This window comes from Manis javanica, chromosome 3 (genome assembly GCF_040802235.1).
Source record: "Manis javanica isolate MJ-LG chromosome 3, MJ_LKY, whole genome shotgun sequence".
Classification (NCBI taxonomy): Eukaryota; Metazoa; Chordata; class Mammalia; order Pholidota; family Manidae; genus Manis; species Manis javanica.
In genome coordinates this window covers 216,933,439-216,951,763 of record NC_133158.1, presented here as the reverse complement: position 1 = coordinate 216,951,763, position 18,325 = coordinate 216,933,439, and the positions used below count along the sequence as shown (strand labels likewise).

The 18,325-nt window shown below is 39.7% G+C and overlaps 1 protein-coding gene across 13 annotated transcripts in view; it reads right to left on the bottom strand.

Annotated features, from left to right (window-relative positions):
* The window catches only part of NEK1 (NIMA related kinase 1), a 186,719-nt gene that overhangs the window by 143,933 nt on the left and 24,461 nt on the right, over window positions 1-18,325 (bottom strand). For all 13 annotated transcript variants that reach the window (XR_012129688.1, XR_012129690.1, XR_012129689.1 and 10 more), the window contains exons 6-11: window positions 17,683-17,750; window positions 17,462-17,548; window positions 15,432-15,486; window positions 12,969-13,169; window positions 9,583-9,643; window positions 7,066-7,217 (exon numbers count right to left, since the gene is read on the bottom strand). Coding sequence is in view for 10 of the 13 variants with exons in the window: in XM_036998866.2 (XP_036854761.2) it covers window positions 7,066-7,217; window positions 9,583-9,643; window positions 12,969-13,169; window positions 15,432-15,486; window positions 17,462-17,548; window positions 17,683-17,750 (624 nt within the window). In the remaining 3 variants the exon portion in view is untranslated. The remainder of the gene's footprint in view (window positions 1-7,065; window positions 7,218-9,582; window positions 9,644-12,968; window positions 13,170-15,431; window positions 15,487-17,461; window positions 17,549-17,682; window positions 17,751-18,325) is intronic.

Sequence of the window (18,325 nt, the reverse complement as noted above, 5' to 3'; positions counted from 1 at the left end):
ATATATTTGAATGTAAAAGATGCTTTAGATTTTATGGGAGAAAAAAAGTCTTTTCAAAAAAATTATGAGTTATATTAAACCAAAGAAAAAAAACATTTAAAATAACTTGGGACATTTAGTTTTTTCCTTTAGCTCCTTTGTTAAATCAGAAAAACTTTTTGTACATCTTTTGTGGTTTGTATTTTATTTTCATCTTTTTGTGTGTGTGTTTTTTTACTGTGGCAAAATACAAGTAATAATTACCATTTTAAACAATTTTTTGATGTACAGTTCTGTGGCACTAAGTACATTCACACTGCTGTGCACAGAAATATAGCTTTAAGTGGGATGTTTTTAAGTAAGCTCTATGATACTACAAAGGCCAATCAGTATTTGGTTCTCAGTGGTCTGGTTTAGAAAATCATGTTTACTTGCCTAAAATGTTTAAGGGCAACAGTTTTACCTGAAATCCATAGTACTTTGTACTATCATCTGAATAATTTATCTGTCTTTCAGAATATTAGATAAAATGGTATCTATTATTCAGAATATTATTAACTGGAATCTGAAAGTTTGACAGCAGGCTGCTCTTGGGTACTGAATAAATATTAATTGAAAATGAGGGAAACATTAAGAAAAGCAAGATATTACTTGATTCTACCAGCTGTATGAAAAAATAAACAATTGGCTACAATTACACCCAAAGGTGAGGAGCCTTCTTTGTATCAGTAACCCAGTCTCACTAAGAGTTCTGGTCTCTCCATTCAGTCAGGCTACAACTTGGTCAAGAGACAAGACAACTGTATTTCTACAGGTCGCCTAAGTGTGTATTCCTTATTGAGCTAATGACAAAAAAGATAAATACATACCTCTCCCCAAGGGTGAACTCATTCCCTGATAGAATACAGATTCTGTATATATATATATACCAAATGTGTGGCTATATTTGTAAAATGCCATTCTGGAGTAAATAAAGATCTCAAAAATTGTCTATGAAGAATGCCTATTACACTGCCTATTTCACTGACCTACGTGAAAAGAAATAAAACATATTTCCAAAGAAATTTTGATCCAGGGAATGATTTTTTTGAAATGACATTTATGGAAGGGTGTCCAAGATGGCACTGGGAGATCCCAGATCCTGAACTCACCTCCCCCACAGACACACAAGGATCTGCAGCTACATGTGGATCGTCTCCCTCTGAAAAAGATCTGAAAACTAGACGAACCTCTTTCCGCAGCAAAGGATAAAAGGACGACACTGAAACAGGAAGGAGAAGCACAGACAAGGTCTTGCAAAACCACCACTCCTGGCGAGGCGACACACAACAGGACATTTACTTTGTATTAAATGTATAAAACATGGTCCCTGACTTTGAAAAGCAGACAGTCTAATAAATACAGCATTAAGAAATACCTATGAGGTACTAAAGGAGTTAGGATAAGGAATAAATTATTTTCCTGCCTTTTTTGGGGGGAAAAGGAACAACTAGGGGAGAAATAAGAAAGGTCTTTAGAAAAAAAGACACTGTTCCCTACATCCCTTAGATTAGTGCAGAACAGGGCCCTCAATGCCACCACTGCCCATGTGGCAGTGTCCCAGGACAAAATGCCAACATTATATTCTCTAACCTGCAAGCCAAGAGTGTGAATATTCATCACACAAAGTGCTCCTTTTGCCCTTTATTAGGCTTTTGTCTCTTAGTTGGACTATAGGACTTGAGGCAGAAGTAATATGGTCCTTAATTTTGTCCTCTCCAAGGGCAGTGCAGCACCACAGGTACCCACGGAGGAGAGACAAAGAACATTTAAAGAGGAAGAGGGGTACGGAAAGAAGAAAGAACAAAGAAAACTACACACACGGTACAGTCAGTAACTATTGCTAAGTCCCAAAAAAGCTCAGACTCAGAATTTAGGGGCATTATGGAGCACTGGTCGCTGAATGCAGGCCCAGGGCATGCAGGCCTCCAGGGCACTATACTATCTACACGAATAGACTTTATGTTTTCCTATGTAAAAAAAGCCTGGGTCTAGGCATCTTTAGATTTAAACATCTGCGTTAACACAGGAAGTTGAAGGAATCAACATTAATTTTTACTATCTTTAGTACTACTACTGATAATCATCTTGGTAAACTACTTGTCTTTTTAACTAATAGTTACTGAAAGTATTTTTATCCTTCATTGACCTAATGGAATAAAGACACAGTGTTCAGTGTTCTCAAGACAGTAGGCCATTATCACTTTTTTCTCTTCAGCTTTTATATCTTAACAGTTAATCAAATTTTCCAAGAATAAAATGGCCTTTTCAGAGTTTTACTAAACTTAATGCTTGTTATTCATTCTTTGAAAGAATTAACATTGGGTGCCCCGATACCCAGGTCACAGCCCATCTGCACTCATGCAGGGAACGCTGACCTCACCACGTGCCCTGACAGCCGGGTCACAGCTCACGTGCACTCACCCAAGGAACACTCACCTCACCACGTGCCCTGACACCTGGGTCACTTCCCACCTGCTCATGGGGCCTGCGTGGTAATGCAGGGGACTGGCAATAAGCAAATAAAAGGAAATGCTAGACAGTGATAACATGGAAAACTAAAGCTGAATAAAGAAGCTGAATAAAAAACTGTGCGCCTGGGGTTGAGGGTGGCCATTATCTGACATGGCTCTAATCATACAGTGAGTTTTGGGCACAGACCAGAAGGGAGAAACGGCACAGTTTCTCAAGGGAGAGCCTCCAAAACAGAAGAGCAAGAAGAAACGCATTGTTCATTTAAGTGTTTGGCACGCTTGCAGGCAACGAGGTCTCCTGGCATAGCCAGCCTGACAGCAGCAAGAGGGGAGAGGAAAACGGGGCTGGGAGAGGTAATGGGGCAGCAGAGGGCACGTTAGGCTGTCAAAAAAACTGGGCTTTACTCGGAGTCGGGGCAGGAGAAGCCCAATTCCTGACTGTCACTTCGGAAGCAGCGTTCAGGCTGCCCCGGTAAGAACAGGTGCAAAGACCTAAGAGCGGAGGCGGCGAGCTCCGCCAGGAGATGACCATTACAGCCCCGGGAAGGCGGCCAGGGCTGATGTGCCAGGAAGGCGGAGGGGCCGTCTGACCGTGAGGGTCAGCGGGCTGCGGTGCTGAGAGGGGGATCACGGTGATCAGAGGTTTTGGGGAGGTCATGGAGGGGCGGAGTTGCCATTGACTGAAATAAGAAGGCCCCACTCGGGGAGGGGGTGGATTAGGGGCTCTTGCATGTACGTCAGTCCTGAGATGCCTGTTGGAAACCCAATTAGAGAGGCTGGGGCAGATACGCGTCTGGAGTCCCGCAAACGGACCCGGGCTGGAGACGTAAACCTGGGTGTCGGTGCACAGACGCTGCGGATCCCAGGATGCCATGGCACCGAGGGCGGACAGCAAGCACCGCGTCCAGGGCGCTTCAGCGTTTGGAGGTCCAGGCGTGAGGGGAACCCGGGAAGGAGGCTGGGAAGGGCGGCCGGCCGCGCAGGAGGACCAAGCACGCAAGGCCGGGTGGGATTCCAGTGAACAGGGTGCTTACGAATCAGCTGATCCCCGTATTCTAAAGTGTAACTGTACCATGTTTTCTGCAAAACTTGGACACACCGTCAGCAGCTCTCCACCATGGCGACTGGTTTCACTCTGGTCCCTTCACACCGCTCAGTCTGGAGGGAGGACAAGGGAGGACGAGGGAGGTGCGTTCCCTGCTCCCTGACCCACCCCCCAAAGCTCCGGGGCTCGTGCTGCCACACTGTGTCGCCTGCTATGACCCTCCACGTTAAGGTCACCTGCAGCCCTTCGTGTTCTGAAGAGTTTAACACCTGACGCATTGTCACTTCATAACTATGTTTCACAACTGCCATAATTCTCGATTTCAGTATCCAAAATGATGGTCTTTCCAGTGGTGCATGCTCTTCTCTCGATTGTTCTCTTTCCGCGGTCTGGTCTTCAGCTCCCCATGGAGCTGTCGGTTGCGGACATTGCACCGGACTTGCCACGGACAGAGTCCCTGGCCCTGGCCCCAGTTATAGGCGTCCCACTCCCTGCCCGCTGCCCGTGTCTGGCTCCTCAGGGGCTCTGCCTGCAGACGTCTTTGTCCCAGGTGGGGCCGTGGATCTCACTAGCTTTTTCATTTTTCTTCTCCGAGTTTTTATTTTCCTTTTCTGGCTTAAATTCCATGTTCTCTCATTATAATAGTTTCCCAAACCTCAAATCTCTTGCCATTTTTTCCCATTATTAGAAATCACCTGGCAAAAACTTGACATGGTGAACACAGCTGCGTCCTCTTTGTTGCCTGAACGTGGGCAGTGCTCTGGGGTCGGAGGAAACTCCTGGTGTACCTGGTCCCCCCTTACACTATGATCCGCAGGGCCAGGCGGGCGTCTCCCGACCACCCGATTGTACTTCCCCCGCCCCTTGCCTCTCCCACTTCCTAGGCGTTCATTTCTTGCCTCCGCTTTGTTTTTCATTTTCATTTCAGGCCAAGTACCGTCCTTCCCATTTCACTGAGAAAGTAGAGCCAAGTGGCAGAAAACGATCCCACACTCGCGACCCCTTCTGCCCGTCGGCCCTGTCTGCTCGCGAATGCCCCGCCTGCCTTCCTGAGGGCGCATCTGTCCCCGTGCCCGTCTAGGGCCCCCCTGCCCCCTCACCGCTGAGGGCGCCGGCCCCCGTCATCCTCTGCTGCGGTGTCACTGTCACTCTCGGGTGTTCAGTCTTCGGAGAGACCTTGCTCGTGTCCTCTTTCTCTGCTCCCTTTGACAGCAGAGCTCTCCCGAAGCCTTGCCTGCCGCCTCCAGCTCTTCTCTCCGCGTTGTCCCGCGAGCCTGGTCTGCCCAGGGCCCGCTTTGCCAGCACTGTTCGGAAGCAGCCCTGGGCATGGCGTCGGCCCCTCCACGCCGTCGTCCAGGGCCCACTTGTGCTCCCTTCCCCGGCCTCAACACTCGGTGACTTCTCCTTCCGTTTGTGTCCTGTGAAGGCTTGGGGGTGGCTGGGGGAGCTGTGTGGGGGGCAGGAGGAGGTCAGGGTGTGAGCGGAGCCCTGTGCAGCTGAGACGGGCCAGCGGGGAAAGCCTAGGGCTTGGCTTCTTGTGGAGATACAGCAAAGAAGGTCAACCGGTGCGATGGGTCTGGTGCACTCAGGCCCGAATCAACGCGGTTCCAGAGACATGAAGCAAGACTCGAGTTGCACATTCACGGGTCCTCCTGTGCCAGGGAACGGACAGACACAGAAACATTTCCCGCGTTTGCTGGCATGGCTAGCACTGGCCAGGAGACCATGCTGGAGGGACCCTGCGGCAGGAAACGGCCTCTGCTGACCAGCTGGCTTCCTTCCTTGTTACTGCAGCACGCGGGCACCCATGGCACTTGCCTCTGGGGGGAGTCTCCAGGGGCCTCCGGCCAGGGTCCCTGCCAGCTTCCCCACTGAGTTTTAGCAGCACCCCTAAGGCCAGCTTCCCCAGTCTTGCTGGTGGCCCAGCTGGCATTCCAGCCACTACCCAGAGTTCAGCAGTGTCCAGTTATCTTCACCAGCACCTCAGCAGGCTTCCCGACAGGTTCACGGTTCCCCCGGCAGGTTCGCGGTTCCCCCAGCAGCTTCCCAGGACGTCTGCCGGCTCTGTAGGCGGGTTCTAGAGAGCCTCATGAGCTCCGTGGTGGACAGCTTCACATCTGCCAGCCTCAACTCACAGCGCTTCAGTGAACTCCACCTTTGGGGGTACAGCCATTCCACACCCACAAAGGTCTGAATCTCAGCCTTGAGGCTGGGCTTGGGAGAGCTTCCAAACTGTGTCCCTTCTGCAGGTGCTCTGTCTCAGCACCAGGACAGTGGCTGCTTCCTGTAACTCCTATTTCTGCATTCTTTAGAGTTCTTTTTACCCCTTTAAGCTAATTTCAGAAAAATAGTTAACAATTATTTATATTAAACTTTCCTGATCAAAATATTGTTTTCTGTCCCGAGCAGATGTTGACTTATATAACTTATTTGAAGACTGATACATAATTTTTACTTTATGATAAATTTTAACCAGTAATTGATCATTCCTACTCTGAAGTTTATCTTAAAGCAGTGTGTACACATATATATGCATGTGTATCTGAACATGTGTATGTGTGTGTATTATATATATATTACGTGCATATGTAATCCAAAACAAAATAGGTCAAAGTATGCAGCTATTGATGTGAAGAAAAATATCAAATTCCTAAAACTAAGTGTTCTTCGGCATGTCACCAAAATGTTACAGGCCTTAATTTTCTCATCTGAAATACAACAGAGTATATGATCACATTCCTCCCAGCTCTATGACTTTGCCTTATTTACTTGATTGTGAATTCTCAAATACAAAGTTTTCCCAGATTTTTATCAAGTGTATCATAGATATTCACTTGTTTTATGCATAGAAACAAATGGCTCTGGTTTGGTTATTCAAAAGAGAAAGACAAGTACCAAATGATTTCACTCATATGTGGAGTATAAGAACAAAGGAAAACTGAAGGAACAAAATAGCAGCAGACTCACAGAGCCCAAGAATGGACTAGTGGCTACCAAAGGGAAAGGGACTGGGGAGGATGGGTGGGAAGGGAGGGATAAGGGGGGTGGAAAAAGTAAGGGGGGCCCTACGATTAGCATGTATAGTGTGTGCAGGGGCGCACAGGGAGGGCTGCACAACACAGAGAAGACAAGTAGTGATTTTACAGCATCTTACTACGCAGATGGACAGTGACTGTGAAGGGGTATGTGGGGGGGACTTGGTGAAGGGGGGAGCCTAGTAAACATAATGTTCTTGATGTAATTGTAGATTAATGATATCAAAATTAAAAAATTAAAAAAAAAGAAAATTCGTTTATAACATCATTTTCTTTTTATAGCACCAACTACTTTACTTAATACATGTACTTAATGTTCATGACTTCTATGAAGCTTCTTAGTTTCAGAAGACAGGTAAAGCAGAGAACAGCACCATTCTTCAGCAACTTAATAAAAACGATCCTATTAATATCAAAATAGCTGAACTGAGCTGAAATAAAAGAGGGTCAAACTGAATTTGTTACTAATACACAGTTTGTAACATGATCCTACCTGTTTATGTTTTTGGAGTGGTTTCTTTTCATGCAATTTTTTATCTCCAAATTTCTTGTATGTTAAAGGCACTCCATATTTAGCAGCAGGCTTTGTAATTTTCTGAGCAGGCACAACAGAAGCCAAGCTTTGTCCTGAAGTCGGTCTTTTAGCTGTATGAAAAGGCACAGGGAATTTTTTAGAGTTCTTTATATTAAATCTTTAATTTCAAAATCCATCAAGACGGCACTTTTTCATTTTCACGATCACCGGCGACACTCAGAGCTCCCCATGAAACATCTTGTTCACTCCTGAGCAGGTCCTCATTAGAGCTTTTACACTAAAGCCACTTTTCTGAAAGAAACAAAGAGCTTCATTTCTCTAAGAGGTTGGAATTTCCCAAATAAAAAAAGCACATCACTAATTGTGACTGTGGGTGCTAATTGCACATATTTGTGAAGATCCTAAAAACACTGCATCATAGATTTAAATGGGTGAACTGAATGGTATATGAATTTTATCTCAAAGCTGTTAAAAATAAATTTAAAAAATAACATTCACTGTTTCAGAAATTACTTTCAAAATTAGGACATAAACTTTAAATGCAACTGTTAAATATTAATTAATTCCATCACTATGAGCAACTTTAATACTTTCTTCATATATGATCTTCAAAGAATGATGTCTATATGGACAGACTCACTGAAAACACACTTTTAAGGGTTCCATGAAATGGATTCCTTTATGCACTGCTGGTGAGAATATAAATTGGTCAAACTTTCTGAAGGGCAATCTTTATCAAGAATAATGTTTATGAATGGCTTTTAAAGAGATCAGAGAAACAAAAAATTCACACACGAGGATAATACCTGCAGCAGTATGTATTAAACTCTTGCTGAAGTGTAACCAGGTTCCGTCATAATGAAAAATTCAAGAAAAAGTTAAACTGAAGAAACTGGAAGTAAATCTATGATTTACATCTCTCAAAGATGATAAAGGAAGTTAAAGCATATAGTCTCTACCTACCAGACCCCCCCCTCCCTCCCGGTTTCCACACGTGCTAAGGGGCCCCTCTGATCCGGCCCCCCAAGCCCCAGGAGAACCTCACTCTCTTCCTCTTGCAGCCTGGTCTCTCTCAGGCTTCTATCATGTGCTGAATCAATTCAGATCAGCCCCTTTCAACAACTATTCTTCCTTTCTAGGAGGGGTAAGAAGAAAATCTAATTGGTAGTACACAATGAAATACTAACATTAAACTCAGTTCTCAAAGAATAATTGCATTAGAAAATGTCCATATCAGTGTGAATGAAAAGAAACAAACCTTTGTTTCTAACACTGTTCCAATTTTCAATGATTATGCATATGTTACCACAGAAAAAGCACACCAAATATGACAGTGTGTATTAAAATTAGGGGCAATTTTTATTTTCTTTTAAATTTTTATAATGACATTTACTCATATAACATGATTAACAGTTTATTTATAAAGATAAAAATAATATTAGCCATTTAGTTGGCATTTTAGAGATTCAAAAGTAACGTATATTGAAGATAGGGTAAGGCTTCCCAAACACACACTCCCACAGTATCCTGACATCTGCCTCTGAGAGTTCCACTGTAAGATCCAATCAGAAGGCAGATACCCAAAGTCACAGCCCTGTCACTCGGCCAGCAAAGGGGCTAGAGGCACAAAAGCGCACAAATGGAGATGTCCAGGAAACAGATGTGAGTGGCTCCCATTAGCTCCCAGAGAAGCTGCAGAATCGTCCTCCAGATCTTGACTGCACACTGACAGGGCGGGTCGGAGCATCTCTAAGGAGAGCTGAGCACAGCTGCCTCCCTGCGAACCCACCGCCACACCACTTCAAGTTACGTGGGCTCTGTCTTATGATATGGTATTTATTTTTACTAATTTACTCAAACTCAGAATGGGGTAGACCATGCAAAGCAGTATGTCTGAGGCATAATATACTCTTCAAATCTTAACTCCCACTGGCTTTAGAAATCCACTCTGAGACTCTTCTATCTAGAGAAAAATGACTCCCCTCTCACATAAAGGGATGGTGTATACACAGCCTGTAACCATACCCACGACGGCACAAACATCCGACTGCTGCTGGCCTCGTTTAGAAGAAAACTATCCTTGGTAAGATGCCTGACTTCACATTAACTTTGTTTTTAAAATTTTCAGAATATTAAGTATTTCTCAAAGAAAAGTATTTAACACAACAATTTACACTTAAGACATTTTATAATATTCTATGACAATGTTCTCAGAATATCAGCTAAGTATTTGATAAGATAGATTTCAAGATACATTTCATTTATGTAAGGCCAACAAGAAATGGACACTGTTATAAAAAGGTGTTATATATTATCATATATGCAATTTAAAAATGCATTTCCTTTGCATTTTTATCTGTAATTATCCCAACTTATTATATCTACATATATCTCTAGTATAATTAGTAGATATTATTAATTAGTATATTGGTTATTTGCAAAAAAGTGAAAGGACTCAAATTAAATTCCATTTACCTGGTATAGGCTGTGCTCCAAACTTGGAAAATGTTTTTAGACAAAATTCTTCGGCAATAAGCTTAGATTTGAAAGAGGAAAAAACAGAAAAGATGTTAAGTTTCCAAAATAAAAAACCTTCTCTTTAATAAGAATACATTTTTTTCCCTTTTACAGTCACAATTATACTGCCAAATAAACTGTGGACTAATTAAGCCCAAGTAATCTCTTCACCAACTTCCTCTCATGCCAACTCCCCCCAATCCTACCAGTTTATTTTTAATACTTCTCCAGACAAACTTTATTCTCAAATTAACCTAATGGCCACAAAAGCTCCCATATACCGCTTGCCTGTTCTATGTCTCAACAATTTAATATAAAACCTCCTGTTTGGAACGACCTCCCAGTATAAGCATCCATATCCCTCATTTACTTCAAAACTTGTAATGAGTCACTTCATTAATCCTTTCTCAGATTAACCCCTCAGTTATTTCAACTTTACTCTGAATCTTCTCAGCTTCTCCAATGAGTTTTCACTTTTATCAATATGTAATTGTAAACATGTTATTGCATAAATATTTGAACATTCTTACATAATTTAACAAGTGTGTTTTTTTACTATTAGTAAAACATTCCATTACTTACTCCCTAGCATTTATGAACGTATTTTGAGAAGCCAAAATCATTGTCCTTTCCTGCAAGTAATTTTCTCTCCCAATTTGTACATTATTTTAAGCATTAATGGGCAACAACTCCATTCCTAATGAGTCAGAGCTTATCCGTGACCTATCGAACCACATCCAGAGGAAGCTTCCAGGATATGCAAGACTGAGAACTGGGCCGTCACCTTGGCTCACAGCACTGACAGAATTACGGGATTAAAAAAAAGCTGTAAAGAATATTGTAGTGAAATTGGAAATAATAGTTCATGATGCAATAAAGCTCATAAGCCATTCCAAAGTTAAAGCCTTACAAAATGTATCACAAACTTTCTCATTACAACACTGAACAAGTGACATACAGCAGAAGAGAGATCTTAAGAACAAAAGATAAAATTTGTCATGAAGAATGAAATCCGAGCAGTGTCTACCTAGCAACGAGGGGCTATGCATATACTAAACATGTCCTTTTTTCTTTCCATGTAAGTTTTGATGTATCAGGCTAGAACATATTTTTCACTGCTGGCTAGGTGGAGTTCAGAGCTTCAGTCTTGAGACTGTATGTCCTAATTGCTGGTATGGGGGAAGAGAAAAATCAGCAAGATTAAATGGAGCCATTCTTTCTTCCCTAGTCGTTGCTAAAAAACAGTAGTATATTGTACCATAAATTTGTCCTTGAAAATGTTACTTGTAACAGAGGAGATCTTATAAAACACCCAGGTTTCAGTATTGCTGCTATGTCCCATAGAAGTGACCTTTCACCTCCAAATTTTAACTGACTTTCTTACTCATCTGCTGGCTGGTAGTAACAGTTAAATTCTCATCCCTGTTTTCTGAAGATTATTTGTTCACACACATGTTCTGTTAAGCCAGAGGACATACAACACTTCCCTCTCATGTCGTGAGCATAAAAAAGTAATAAAATTATGATTTTACTAGATATCTAATTAACAGATGAGTTTAATAGTGATCATTTAAATTAACAAAAGCCACACAAAACATATAATGCAAAATAATTCCAGTTCCAGGTGATCATATTCATATCAATAACTGAATTCTAATTGATTTGATATAAATTTTTCATAAATCTTGCCAAACAAAAATTCAATTCAGCTCAACAAATATTTATGATGCACCTATATGTGAGTGCAAGAAGGGAAATCGTGAGTCAATAATCTATTATACATACTCATAAAGCCCACAAAGCAAGTTTGCCATCATTTTCCATCAGAGAATATAATCATATAAATTACAGTAGGACATTTACGTTAGTGTAATAAAGCAATACACGATGTTTCATACAGAATATATTGAGCACTTTACGTGCATCATAACTTATAATCCTCACAACCATCTCAGGGTGCACACACACTCATGACCCCACTGCTCACAGGAGGGGCACAGGAGCATTTGATCGTCTCAGCTGGAGACCCAAGAAGACACAGAGCAGATGGCGGCTGCGGGAGCCGCAGGGGGGGATCCAGGGGCTTCGGGCCAAGAGGCACGGAGTTTGCTCACAAGATGAACAGTGTTGGAGGTGCAGGCAGTGATGGCTGTCCAGCATTAGAAATGCATTCAATACCACTGAACCATACACTCAAAAATGGTTACGATGACAGATCTTATGTGTATTTAACACAGTAAAAATTTGGAGTTATTTTACCACGATAAAAATTTGGAGAACAACAGAAACCTTAGAGTCAGAGGAGTGGTTTTGTGATATTGTGATTCATACTAAGAAATACACATTTGGTCTTTGCCCAGTTCCTGGCTCACAGCTTATAAAACCCTTGGCAGTTCCTAAATGGTGGGAGCACGAAGGTGGCTTCTGTTATTCATAACAAGCCCCTTTCAACCATACCTGGATTTATATTGAGGAGGTGACTTCTGGAAAGCCCCTCAGGAACCCAGCCACGTGATTGGAGGGTTGGGACTGTCTGACCCACTCCCCTGCCCTCAAGGGGAGGACGGGACTGGAGTTTGAACCATCGCTAAGTGCCTATGATCTCATCAATCATGCCGACATAATAAAGCCTCTGTGGAAAACCAAAAGGACAGGGTTCCGAGAGTTTCCGGGTTGGCAAACATGCCCAGAGGGCAGTGCACCCAGTTACAAGGGGACTTAAGCTCCCATACTTGCCACCCTTCCAGACCTTGCCCTGTGTACCTCTGCATCACGCTGTTCATCTGTACCCTTTATAATACTCTTTACAGTAAATTGGTAAACATTAAGTAAATGTTTCTGGGTTCTGTGAGCTGCTCTAGCAAGTTAATCAGACCAAAGGCTGGGGTGGTAGGAACCTCTGGTGGGTCAGAAGCACCGGCGACAAGCTAGACTTCCAGGTGGCTTCTGCAATGGGGGCAGTGTGGTGGGACTGAGCCCTTAACCCATGGGATCTGTGCCGTGTCCAGGCAGACGGGTCAGAACTGAACTGAATTGCAGGATACCCAGCTGGTGTCACAGAACTGCTTGGTGTGGGAAAAACTACCAGATGTTCAGCGATCAGAAGGCCAGAGCTAAGTGTTAAGGGTTAAAAGGCAACACAGGAGGAATGTCTTCCCTCCCAGAGACAAACAGGACGGGAAGTGCGACAGAAGACCGGAAAGGCAGGTGGCCCCAGCACAGTCTGAAAAAGGCACTTGCCCCAAAGTCGATGTGCTCTCCCCGCCCGTCGGAGGGCTTGTCCTAGTTAAGCACCATAACCCTACTGTTCAATTATAATCATAAAATTAAAAAAGAAAACATACCTGAGGTGAGAGAAAGTTTTCAATGCGTTTAGCTATAAAACCTTTCTCCAATATGGAGCTGACTGATGGTCTATTCCTAGGATTTCTTTTAAATAACTGGGAGAGCAAACTGCGGAGATCATGAGAATAACGCAAGGACACAGGTGGAAAGGACCCAGAGATAATCTTCAGCACCAGGTTCTTCATATTGCCAGCTTCAAACTGAAACGCAGAAAATAAATCAACACATGTGAATGTAAATAAATTGAAAATAGGAATATCAGCAATGAGAAATAGTTCTTTTCCTATCAATACAGGACAGAAATAAGATCCTTTTTCAAGTATTTTAATCAACATATGTTCTTTGGAGCAAGGTTCAGTTGGTTATTTATAAATATATTTCAAAGAGAGTATCAATCCTTACAAAGTGTTATAACTTACTGTAAGCTTAATTTTTACCTACTTAAAACACCAAAAGATGGACTAGAGTTACTAATTAAAGATTTTCTAAAACTTAACAATAATCAAGATGATAAACGAACAAACCTGATGACCTCCATTTAAGCCCTGCCTTCTGGTGCCCTTGATGTGGTGACTAGAATAGGAAATTAACTACAGAACACTAAGTGTTCAGGGAGAATATAATAAACACAAGTACTAATTACTTTCCTTCCCATTATTATTATTTTTAAGTGTGATGGTCCCAAGAGCCATGGAATCAGCCATACAGCAAATATTCCAAAGGAGAATATAAACCACATAGATAGGAATGTATATTTTAGGATTAAACACAATATAAACTCTAACTGAAGCAAAGAAACCCCTCTAACCAACCAATGAACACAAACAGGAGGTGGGACAGTTTAAAATCTGAAGATTTCATTTTGGAAGTAAGTAGAACTAAGCTTTTTGACAACTCTGTGAAAATATTATAGAACAGCTGTACACTGCCGATACATTCTTAACATACACACTAGGAAAACAAAACATACTGTAAGTGAGACACTGGTGATCATACCAAGGATAAATGAGCACTGCTCAATGAATTCTCCTACACATTAAAATAGGTCACTCGGTTTATTAAAATTTGAGTACCTTTCACATGTCTAGAAATATCTAGGCACCTAAGAAGGAATCCTACATGCAAAAAGATGTTATTCTATTCCTTCACTACAACCCATTTTCATTCCTCTCTTATCTGACAAGCTATTCATAAAGGTTAGTGAATTACTTAATTTCATGTGTCCACTTCAGAATAAACTATTCCAAAACACAGAAGCAGTGATGACAGAACAATATAGATGAAAAGATTCTTTAAAATATACTGTGTAGATCCAAAATGACTATATGTCATGGAAAAATTAATCCTTCAAACATGTATCTTCAAATACATATTATTTAGAAATAAACACCATACTATATCACTTTGGCAACCTATGCTTAAGAAAAATTTGTAACTGTTGAATCATTGTATTATACATTTGAAATCCATATAACATTAGTATGTCAATTACAGTTCAAAATAAGTTAACTTTAAAAAAATAAAATATGATTTTGTAGCAGATATCACCTAAAAAAAAAAGGAAGAAAAAAAAAAAGAAAATCTAAGGCAATATAGAAGGTATGCAACCATGAAAAAACACAACAAAGAAAAATACCCACCAAATAATATAAGGCAATAAAAACAGGCTATAAAACTGCTTATACAATATAATCAAACTTTCGATAAAAAAAAAAACTAAACTCTATTTATAAATTAATCTAAAAGAAAGTCTGGAAAGAAACAAAATATTACAAGTAGTCATTGCTGTTTAGAAGAATTGTTTTTGATATTTCTTCACATCTTCATATTTTTACCTATTTTCTTAAGTTTTCTGTAGTAATACATTATTGCTAAATCAATGAGGTAAGAAGCATTTTCAAATGGCAAGATTTTGAAATGGAAAGTGATCAAAAATCAACCTATTTAGGACAACAGTGCCCCACCCTTTAGTGTATTATGTGCCACCTCAAAAGCCTTAAAAGTAAATATTTATGTACTTTGAATTAAAGTGTATTTAAATTGATAAAATTCTTTAATGTATTTGGTAAAAAATATTTTTTAGATAATTTCAATTCCAAACCAAAATAATCTGGTGTTTTGAGAAAAACTGCTAAAATTAAACTAATAAAATTTGTTCAGCTAAAATACCAAATTCATATATAAATTTAACATAAAAAGATAGTAAATTAATGTCTGTCTTTAGAAATAATATTCCAGAAAAAAGTATGATATATGTGTTATAACAAATATATAATACGCATACATGTTAAGGGAAAATCTATTTAAATTTATACTTTAGAGATGAGAAATTTAAAACTGACAGAGAAGAATTTCTAGTATCAGAGGGTTATCTGACAGATGGTATATGACATTTAAAAAATAGCAATATTATAGGCACTTTTTGACATAATTTTTAAAGTATTTCAGAAACTTCTACTTACTGCATGTTTAAGTGTACACATCTCATAAAGGACACACCCCAGGGCCCAAATGTCACTAGAAAAGAGAAAAATGAGGAATTTTCTCTATCAGAATTTACTTACAATTTTTTTCATTTAAAGGAACAAAAAGAGCAGAAAACTGCTTTGCAAAAATGTGTGCTATAAAGCATGTCCTTTAAAATTTTAGATTTCTGCCAAAACCAAGTGGCAAAAGCAGCTTTCACAGATTAAAAAAATTACACCCCAAGCAATTATTTTAAAGCTTCATTAAAGAAATTTAATATTTAAGAGAACAAAATCAGTACACTTTATGGATATTCCATTTAGTTATTTTACTTCACAAAGGTCAACTGCTTTTTTCAGTTATTTACAAAACAAAAATATGTGTATTGTATTGTAATTAAGGTAAAAAAATATGTATTGTGATTAAGACAATATTAATTTACTAAAATTAAATTTGAAATAAACCTGTGACAACTGAGATATTATATAAGAATATATATATTACTTTATCCTAATTTAAAGATTAAATACACTATCTTCTTTTTACCTGGTCTCTTCTTCTTATACCTTAAAATTAACATATTTTTATAGTTAAAAAAAAGAAGACTATTTCTATTTTTATAAGGAAAAACCCAGAGTCTGCAGCTACAGTGGTCTCGGCAGTCAGAGGCAAAAAGCCCTGGTCCTGCAAGCTGGACCTACTGGGAGCGAACCAAGCCCAGCACTGACATCCTAAGGTTATCTTCACCCGACCTCACAAAATCTGCAAGTACAAAACCTGTAATCCCCCAAATCTATTTAATTTCAAGTTTCTAGTGGGAGAAAATGTAAATGTAACAAGCAATTTAGTCACTTGTACATGTGACAAACTAAACAATATAACAAAAACATTAGACTAATGATCCTATTAATAAAACATTTAAAAAGACATTGAGAAAAATATGAATGTCTAAGAATAATTCATGAAGCTCATCCATTATATTTTTAAACCATTTTTACCACGAAATTACTTTTATATAAAATTCTCCAAAGGATGACTAAATCCATTCCTAATTTAATGATAAAGACTGATATTTTTCAGAGTTTACTTATCCACAGACAGAAACAGCATTAAAATGTAGAATTACTTCAGCTCAAAGAAAATGCTGCTGTCCATTAGAATATCCACTGATAATAGATCCCATGGACTAGACTGATCATTGTAACTTAAACTGGTTTAAAAAATATATTGCTAGGATGATGTTCTTGGCCTCTACTGCTCAGGTTTGAAATACAGCTTCTTCCCCATCCTCAAAAAAAAAAGGGGCTGTGGGGAGGAGACAGCAATCACAAATACATGAATTACTGCCAGCTACTTTCCCCTTCTGGCTTCTATGAGTGCTTCCAAAATTAAGACCAATGTTTCTTGGGTTGGGATTTTTCCATTAGAAAGAGTGGTAATGGGAATTCAGCAGCAGAATTCCCTTCCCGCCCACATGTCCTACAATCTGTCAGCCACAGAACAGCTCAGCGACGAGGAATTCGGGCTTGGGGGCCAGATGCACAGGACTCTGAAGTCCCTTCACCGCTCTCAATCCAGCTTCCGTGTAAGGAGAGGAGGAATGACTATTACCTACAGCTCACAGGGTTACTGTGAAGATTACAGTTAATTAACACAGAAATCATTCAAAATAGTGCCTGGCATCTAGTAAGTGTTCAATAAATATTATATTGAACTACTGCATATATAATAGGGACTATTACAAAGAGAAAGGCCAAAGAAACCACTCTATGTTTCAATGACTTAAATACTATAATTAAGTGATTCTTTCTATAGTTCCTTCAGCAAACTAGTGAAATAAGTTTCTTTACAATTCCCCCATCATATATTTAAAGTGTGTATACACACACATGTAGATATGCACAAATAATGTATTTACATATGTGTACTACTGATTTTAGTATACATTAATAAGTACGGTTAATAAATACAGTATAACAGAAATTATAAAGGGAATATATCATGTAATGAATCTCATTTTAAATACCTTTTGTTATTGTAAGGTTTGTTTTCACAGATTTCAGGTGACAAGTAATACGGGGTCCCTATGCAAGTGCGAGCCAGCTCTACAGTACTACAACAGAAAGAGAATTATTGGAGAAGCTTAAGATACTTAAATGTATTATAAATTATCACATATGCATCATCATGAGTTAAAGTTTCACTGAAAACATTATACCAAAACAAAGTGTAAAACTGCTATGTTACCTATTAAGAACTCTAGCGATTCCAAAATCTCCAAGTTGTATTGTCCCATCTTTGGTTAAAAATATGTTCTGTAACAGAGATGGGAAAAAAACCAGAAATATTGTTACAGTTCACTTCTGAGTTGACAACTTTTATCATAAAAATGAATCCAATTTAAAAATAATGCTGGGATAACTGGATACCCACATGCTAAAGAATGAATGTAGACCTCTATCTTACACCATATACAAAATTAACTCGAAATGGATTCTAGACCTGAATATAGTAAGTAAAACTATAAAACTCCTAGAGGAAAACATAGGAGGAAATCTTCCTGCCATTGGGTCAGGCAGTGGTTTCTTAATGACACAAGCATCAAAAGAAAATGTAAATTATTTGTCTTTAATATAAAAAATCTTTGTGCAAAGGACATGATCAAGAAAATGAACAGACAACCCACAGAACTGGAGAAAATATTTGCAAATCAATTGCACAGGAAAACAATTTCCAACCTAAAATTTATATCCAAATTATCATTAAAAAGAAAGTGATAAAGTAATCTTCAGATACACAAGATCTCAAAAAAAAACAACCTTCGACACATTTTCTGGACTTTTTCCATCACCAAGGAGGAGAGGACGCAGAAAGCGGGCAGGAGCGGCCA